A 9,143-nucleotide genomic window follows, 5' to 3' on the forward strand; every position below is an offset into this window, starting at 1 on the left:
TGGCAGCCTCAGGATGGTAGCAGTCAGCTTCTCTGGCACAGTGGTTCTACCGCCATCCATTCCATGCAGCTGTTACAAATTTGCCATAGCGCCCCTGACTTCAGTGAAGATACTCAACTGACACCAGCTAAAGATGTGTCCTGTTGATTCTAACAAAAATTGCTCCAAATTCTCTTTATTCAATTAATATAGATTTGGATGTATTCTATTGTTTTAGTGGCATTACTCTAGATTAACATCAGTTTAAGAGAGAATTTTCCTCCATGTTGACTTGTAGAATTTCTTAAATTTGCGCAGAGGAAATCCCCATCAGATGGATTATGAGGTAGGAGAAAAGAACTGAAGAAGTGTCAAAAGAAGGGATGAAGTCAGTAAGGTTCAGATTCAAAGAAGTTTTTGATATGTATCCATGTATTTCAGTGGTTATAAAAAGTGAAGCTATTCGGGTTCACAGATCACTGAAAACTTCTTGTAAATCATCTGTCATTGGCATTGTTGGCTTGGTTATCCCACACAAAAAGTATTTCCACACATGGTTAGTTCTTCCAGGATGTGTTTTAAATTACATTAGTAATTTTTGCTCATTTTCAGTATTGTTTCTAAATTTCACATGGTCAGTTTAAGTATATATATAACACAAGATAAATATAGAAGAACAAGAAACTGACAAGCTAGCAAATTATAGAATTTGTTTCTGATTTTCTGGACACTCTTTCTCTTCTTTTTCCTCAGTCCACCTACCACCTACTGAAGTTTCTCAGGGTGTCAAGAAGTCAAAGTCTCTGTCTTTAAACTCCTTAAGGACTGGCACAACTATTCTCCCACCAGCACTTACCTCCAAATCCCAGAGAGGAGGACTTTCTCAGAGTCATTCACTGTATTCCTTCTTACCTGTTCTATCAGGAGAGTCTCTCAGAACAAGCCGTGTGTTGCCTGCTATCCCGAGCCAGAAGGAGTCCACTCTCACAGTAGAATATTTTAAGAAATTTTCCAGCAAATCAGACAGTGAAAATTAGCTCATCTTGCTGGCCTCAGATATGTAGATGGAAATATTTCTAAGCTTTTTACAATATTGCTTTATAGTAGAACCTCACTAATTTACACTCATGAAAGCAGATATGAACTAGACTGTTAATGATTAAACAATTTAAAAAGCAAGGATAATGCATCACACAAAGGTATTTTGTGCATTATTTTGACATTTCTAGTGTAGATTTAATTTATGATTCATTTGACAGTGAGTAGTAAATATAATGTAGTATATTTTCTTAAAGGAGACCCTAGTAACATCAACTCCACTATGCTATTAAATCTTTGCTGAGAGGGAGGGCTAGAATGACAGGTTTTGTGTGTGACTCATAAGGTGTTTGTATAAGTGAAACATGAGTTGGTGAGGTTCTACTGCAGTTCACAAAGCTAAGACTCTGATGTTAAAGCCACATGCTGTTGAAAACCAACTTTTTTAAAAGCTAAAATTCTCAACTCTAAGGAAACATCAGTTTTGGTAAATCAGTAGTTATTTTCTGATTTATTTCTAATACATTTTCTACACTGTGAATTGGTGATTTTTGTGATCTCCATGTGCCAAAAAATGTAATATAAAAAACAAATATTTGCAGGACAGACAAGGCCATGGTATGGGCCTTTCAAAATGTTTGCTGATTGCACAGATTGATTTATGTATCTGATTTATTTAATATTTTCTATTCTGCAAAAACCAAGACACTGTATTATTTTCATAAACAAGGATTACTCAATCAGGTCAGTGTGATTAGCTGTTATTTCACAATTTAATCTTTCTGATCTAAAAATTAAACAAAAATCAAAACAAAGCCTTTCAAGCAACAGTAATTTGCATTTCGTTATACTGGGCATGATTTATGGTCTTTCACAAAACATTTCCTAACACTGTATTTTACTGGAGGCAGACAGAGTTAGTCATCTTAAGATTGCTCCAGGGTACTCATTTTATTACTTTTCCCTATTATAGTAATCAATTAATAACTTTCTTCTCCATTTCTAGTCAGATATGTGGATTGGTTAACTCAAAATTTCCACTCTGCCTAAGAGAATGGAACAAGCAGTCTCAAGCAGTTCTAGATATATGATTCTTTCTTAATTGCCTCATAGTAGAGGCCAAATCCAACACAGCATATCCCTAGGTCTGATTTCAATGCAAGGTGATCTAGTCAAAGAAATAGATGGCTTGTCCTTCTTGCAGATGTCCTGAGACAAAAAACTGCCCAACGGTCAAGAGCTATTCTTTGACAGTAGAAGGGAAGGAACTCCTATAAATGAGTTCCTGATTCCTGGTCTTGCACCTGAGTGCCTGATTTAAATATCAGGTCCTAAATGGTGGTCCTGAAAGCACCCAAATCTTCTATAGATAGATGGATAAAAAGCTGTGTCACCTAAGCACACTCAGTTAATAGTAACTCCAGATGAATGCACAACCCACTCAATGCATTACACAACAGCCTCCTGTACAGTATAGGTGTCAGCCAGCAGAGCAGGAATCTGAAAACCTACCACTTGGTCATCTGTGAACATCTATGAAACTCTACAGATGGGAACACAATAATCTCAAGACCCCCTCTTCTGGAGAAATGCTATTACATCAGGACCTAAACTTTCAAGAAAACAATAAGTATTCTGTACACCCTCATGGTTGTACAGAAAGTTTGAGAAGGAGATCCATGTGTTACCACAGTGATGTCTTCTTCTGTATGCAGGCTGCCTGAAACAATAGCACTGAAAAGTTGTAAATTGTCCCTGCTTCTCAAAGTGGGGTGAATGCTAAGGCCCGCTGGAAAGAAGTGCTATGTATAGCAGGTCTGGCCCACCAACCATTCGCCCAAGCAGATATACTCCAGCTCTTTGGGTAAGTACTTAATGGTCCCTTGTTGTCATTCTTGTCCCTTGAAGGGATCAAAGAAGTAGATGCCTGTTGGCATGATGGGAGAAGGACTCTGCTTTTTCTTCTGGTGAAGAAGCCCCATGCCAAGGCCTTTGCCTCTCTGGAAGACAAGGGGATCCATCCCTTACTCTGGGGGGAGGAGTCTTCTCCCAGCTGTTGCCATTGCCTGTTCAGGAAGTAGGAGAACCCTAGGCTGCCAGAGAGAAATGGCATCAGGCCACCTACCAGTCCAGCAGGTGGCTGTTGTGTAGTTGGTCTCTAAGGATGTGTCTACAATGCAGGGCTTAACTCAAAATAAGCTACGCAAATTGAGCTACATCAATTGCATATTATCAAAATAGCTTATTTTCGAAATAGGGAGCGTCTACACAGCATTTATTTCGAAATAGAGCACTCTTCCTCCGACTTCCCTTACTCCTCGTACAGTGAGGGCTACAGGAGTCAGAATAAGAAGTCCTCCAGCTTGACAGTATTTTGACACTATTTTGAAATAACTGCCTGCTGTGCAGATGCAGACTAAGCGCTTTTGGAATAGTGCTAGTTATTTCGAAATAGTCTTGCAATGGAGACATACCTTAAGATTCGAAATGGGGACAAGGTCACAGCAGCTTCGTGTGATGGTACATTTCCTTAATCCCTGCTACTCATTATGTCCAGTGTCTTTGACTGGGAGAGAGGTTAGGATCCAGAATGGAAAATGTTAAATAAGAATAAAGTAGTATTGTTCCTTTTTTGGACTAACCACTTGCTTAGCCTGCCCCATTTAAGATGAGTTCTTCAGGTATCTGTGAAATGTTCTCTTCAGATTAAAAAGCATTACTATCTAAAACATAGTGGTTATGTCTAGACTGCCCCCTCTTGCGCAAAAAAAAATGCAAATGAGCAAAGCGTGGAATATCGCTGTGCCTCATTTGCATAATTAATGAGGCTCTGTTTTTGCACATGAGGCTTTGTCTACACGGCTCCTTTTTGCACAAAAAAACCCTCTTGTGCAAGAGCCGTTCTTCCTCTTTTTTTTCACTAAGAACGGCTCTTGTGTAAGAAGGGGGTACTTTGAGAGTACTCATGTGAATCAGGTGCATAGCCAGTAGATCTATGGACAAGTCTGAACTGCCTCCAAAATTCTAAGAAGAGCAAGACAACTTGACCAAGCTTGGAGTAGGCAGGGCTGGATTATCCAATAAGCAGACTAAGCACGTGCTTAGGGCACCAGCAAAGCAGGGGCACCAAAAAAAAGATTTTTTTTGAAAAAATTTGATATTTCAAAAAAAGCATTGAAGCTGTCATCGTGGGAAGTCAGAACTCTGCAGAACACTCTTTTTCTCAGCTGAAAAGAATATAAAACCCTCAGAGAACAACAATGTGTCAGGACAGACTCAATTCACTTTCCCTATTGTGTATGGAAGCGGATGTGCTTTGTCAAGTCAGCTTCGATGAACGTATCCAGAATTTGCAATCAGAAAATCTAGAAAGAAGCTATTTTAATTTCAGAAGACATGTCAGTTTTGTGTCATTTCGAAAAATACAATTTTATTTTATGGTATAGTATTGTTTTTATTTTGAATTACATTTGGGGGGCACCATAATCTTTTCAGTGCTTAGGGCCTCTAAAAGTCTTCATCCGGCCCTGGGAGTAGGGGTCAGATCATTCCCAGAAAATAAAGTGTCAGGTAACAAATTTACATGTCCAGAAACATTTTAGCAGTCTTGCACAGACAAAGCTGAATAATAAGCTAATGTTCCCAGCCATTTTCAGCTGAGCATGGATCTAGATCAAAGAAAATACATTCTCCCACACAGAATCCAAACTATATAGAATATAAGTTGTAGTAATTTGAAGTTAGAAGTGCCATTGCTTACTATAAAAGCACTGTGTCACACATCCTCACAATAATAATTCACAGTGTTTTGTATGCTAGCCAGGTGACCTCAGCCAATTGACATTTTCATACTGTACACTTTTTCCTTTTCCCAAAAAAGGTTAGGTTTTTTTTTTCTTTTCTGATAGTCCCACACCAGGAAAGCAACCCTTTTCAAGAATGAGATGTTAATGTAAAGTTAAGCATGTAGAGATGGACTTACATATATGCTTTTCTGAATCAGGATCATGTAAATTATTTTTATATTTTGATGCATTTCCATAAGATACTGGAAATTACATGACTGATAGTATGCCAGACATTGAACTTGAAAACATCCAGAGCATGCTCTGAGAAAGTACTCAATGTTATTCTCAGAAGTAATCTTACCAGGAACTATCATGACCTCCTTGGCAATGAACCCCAGTAATAACTGTGCAGTAAATAAATAAAAAGACAAGTTTACAGTCTCTCTCTCTTAACTGGAAACATATTGTTCATTTGAGAATACTAAAGATAATAAATGAACCCGTAACTACTCCAACCCCAAGAGGTCATTATGGCCTGAGTTTTCCTGGAAAATAATGACCAAATGAAGTATTTAAGGTTATATACAATTGATTATTAGCTTCCAAGAAATGCTCAGTGAGGCAGGCAAAACCATTATTTAATTTATTTATTTGTTCATTTATAGAAATACTTGGACACGTTCTTCTGTCAGTTTCACTAATGCAAATATTTGGGTGTTGCAGCAGTATCACTCAGAGGAGAGTCTGACCAATGCAGGGATTTGGAAATGAATATATACACACACGGAACATTTCAATCCTATGGTATTTTTGTAATATACTGCACATTCAACATATTCTTCTTACAGGTGCAATAGATTTGTGAAATGAAAGACTGACTCCTTCCAAAAAAATTGTGCTCCAATCTGGCTAAGTATTTGGTCTGTTGCCCCCACTCAGTAATATATTTACCCCTGTGCAGAGTTCCACCTTTCTACTATTACGGTGCAGGATGTTTTAACTTAAGTAATTTTGTTCCAAGTTAAAACAAATTTTCATGTGTAAAATTAAGTTTGTGCGACTATTCTCATGTATCCTGATGTAAAAAATACTAAGTGCTAGTATTTGGGGGAATTAATGCTCATGCAAAAAGATCTTCAGTTACCATGATAATGAACATACTATACTGCCTAAAAATATACGTTAGATTACGTAGAATTTCACTAAGTTGCTTAATCTTCCAGCCCAGTCACAAGAGTTCTCCCCTTCTAGGGTACTATCACAGTCTTCCTTGCCATCTCAGGCTGTCCTTACGCCCACTGCCCTGGCTGAGCCCAGGACCAGGCAGTCTTCAAATTCACTGCCCAAATTGTTCTACTCATTCAGTGGCTGTTTGGGGAACTCAGGCCCACCCTCAGTTCTAGGTTCCAGTCAAGGGCCCTGTCTCTAGCAGCTAAGGTTTGTCTGTACACAAACCTTCCTGACACTCCCATTAACTACTTCCTACCTTGCCTACCCATGGCTCGCATTCTCCACTTTTCTAGCTAAATCCTTCCGCATGCCAAAAAAGAGTGTCTGTAACCCTCTTTCTATTACCAGCTCCTTAGCTTTACCTCAAAAGCTCTGGCCTACTGGTCAGGGTCGGGTGGTCAAGCTCCCTCCCACCCATGTTTCAGGCCATCCACTGGAGCAAGGATCCATTGCTCTTTCTGCTACACATCCCTCCCCACCAGAGAACTGGCAAGGTTTAGAGGCCCAGGTGGCTGAGTGATTGCAGAGGTGGAAAAGGCTACTCCGGTGTAGGGATGTTAACAAACATTTATTTTTGTAAACATGTTACTGCTGAAATTTTTTAAGCTAGCTCCATGTGAGCACTGGCTTTAATCTGTCCCCTGCACTGCTTCTGAAGGTACGTCTACACTGTGGGGGTTTTCCAGGATACCTATGGTATCCCAGACAAACTCTATCTCCAGAGATTGCATTTGCTCTTCTGCTTTTTTTTGTGGAAGAGCAAACGCGCTCTTTCAGGGAGTCCTGTATACTTTGTTCTACAAGGAAATTGAAAAAAGCGATAGTGTAGACCTAGCCTCATATAGGGTTGCCAGATGGTTTAACCAAAAATACCGAACACCTCCCCACCCTCCCCCCCAAAAAAAAACACCGGGGAAAAAATTCTGTTGAGGGAAAAGAAGGGGGGGGGGAGACAAAAGTTGTTGAGCAAAAAAACCAAGGACACCAAGAGTTAGGCTAAATAAATAAATTAAATTAAATTAAATTAAATTAAATTAAATTAAACAGCATTAAAACAGCTTTAAGTGCATGCAGAGCCAGAATAGGGATAATAACAGTGGAGCAGTTGAGCACTAAGACCCAAAGAAGGCATTGCTTCCCCCTGCTTCAGTTCTTTAGACTTTTTGCCGGTGGCCATTTTGTTTTCTTGATGGAGCCAGAATGCAGCTTCCCTGCAGAACCAGGTAAGCAGGGGGTCCCGGGCCAGGGGCTGGGCCCAGTTGCCGAGTGTATTGTAGAGTTGCCTGATGTCCAGTATTTTTGCCTCCTGGCTGGGAAAAAAAATCAGAAAATACCGGACATTTCAGTTGTCCACTATTTTCTCAATTTTTTACAGGACAGGAGGCGAAAATACCAGACTGTCCAGGTCAATACCGGACACCTGGCAACCCTAGCCTCATACAGAAGCAGCAGTGTGGGGGGCAGGCAGCTCCACAGGAGCTGGTATGCACAGGGAGCCAGCTTGAAATCCGGCTTCCTGTGTGTACTGGCTCTCACCTGCACCTCTCACTCCCACCCCACCCCAGTGTGGCTGCCTCTCTATCAGAGGCAGCAGGGGGAGAAGGAGCAGGCAGCTCTGTGATGTCCATGTAACCCTTACAAACATTAATGGTGCTCTGTGTATGGAGTTCTTACTGGGCAGGAGCTGAATGTTTTAAAAGTCCTAGTGTATAATGCATTTATAGTTTGTGGTTTCAGACTTTCTTGAAAAAGAAAAATATCTAATGTCTTTCCAGAGTTCTCCAACTAAGTCCTCATTCACAATAGCTTTTTTCCATTTTTAATGTAGCAATATTTCAGTACACATGAGAAATGACATACTGCAGTAGCTTAGAAATCTATGTAATCCTTTATCACTGTCCCTAGGGTCTCTTTCTCCCTGACATACAAATGAGAACACTATTCATTGGAAGTGCTCAAGTTGCATTATCCCAGTGGAGAAGTTCAATTAACGTTACCCTTTCTGAATCATAGAGCCCAGACCTCGTGTCTGGGCAAATTTCCCTCAGCACAAACTCTGAAAAGGAAAAAGAGGAGAAAATATCCCTGGGATTCCCAAGAGCTGCCCATTGCAAATCAGAATGACCTCAAGACTCCTATCGTGTGCAAGCAGTTAATTGCCCCAACAGGCCATTGCATTACTCAAGGATCACATGAGCACTAGTACCTTCCTCTGATGTCAGCACCTCCTGGGCACACATGTCCTTTCCGCCAAAGAGATGGAGAGGGAGTGGTTAACAGCTCTACTCCACTCAACATCAGATAAATCCCCATTTGCAGAGTTAAAGCAAATGCATGGCCCTTTTCTAGAGCATTGGGTGGATAGGACCTAGCCCATCTTGCATTTGAGAGACACCTAGTTCAACTAAGAAGTCAGCGGATGCTATTTATTACATGTTTGGAATTGTAAGGGGCTCTCAAGGGTATGGAACAAAATTAGGGTATGTCTACACTAGCCCCCTAGTTCGATCTAGGGAGGCTAATGAGGGTGACCGAAATTGCAAATGAAGTGCGGGATTTAAATATCCCGCGCTTCATTAGCATGTTCCCAGACGGTCACCATTTTTAGAAATTGACTAGCCCGAAGTAACTGCCCGCGACTACACACGACAGTGAAATGGGATTCTTAATTAAAGCCCTAAATTGAATTAGCTGGTAAACCTCATTGCAGGAGGAATAACAGCTAATTCAATTTAGGGCTTTAATTTGGAATCCCATTTCACTGCTGCATGTAGACACGGGCAGTTACTTCGGGCTAGTCAATTTCTAAAATGGCGACTGGCAGGGAACATGCTAATGAAGCATGGGATATTTAAATCCTGCGCTTCATTTGCAATTTTGGTCACCCTCATTAGCCTCCCTAGATCGAACTAGGGAGCTAGTGCAGATATACCCTTAGGTTTTCTTACATTGATCCCTTTCCAATTAATACATCTGCGTCCTTATTTTCTCAAAATAATTTACCATGGACTAACAAGACCTCACTGACTTCCTAGACTGGTGTTTGTCAACCAGTAGATCAAGACCTCCCAGAGCAGGTCCCAAAAGACAAAGAGGAGGGGGCTGCAA

General features: G+C 40.4%; 1 protein-coding gene across 3 annotated transcripts in view; it reads left to right on the forward strand.

The window, feature by feature from the left end:
* Window positions 1-8,492, forward strand: part of ANKRD55 (ankyrin repeat domain 55) — a 215,727-nt gene extending 207,235 nt beyond the window's left edge. For all 3 annotated transcript variants that reach the window (XM_089779385.1, XM_075932436.2, XM_089779384.1), the window contains one exon: window positions 733-8,492. In XM_089779385.1, coding sequence (XP_089635511.1) covers window positions 733-1,016 — 284 coding nt within the window. In that variant the 3' untranslated portion in view covers window positions 1,017-8,492. The remainder of the gene's footprint in view (window positions 1-732) is intronic.
* Window positions 8,493-9,143: the final 651 nt, after the last annotated feature.

Source organism: Pelodiscus sinensis, chromosome 6, assembly GCF_052426305.1.
Source record: "Pelodiscus sinensis isolate ZL-2025 chromosome 6, ASM5242630v1, whole genome shotgun sequence".
Lineage (NCBI taxonomy): Eukaryota > Metazoa > Chordata > Testudines > Trionychidae > Pelodiscus > Pelodiscus sinensis.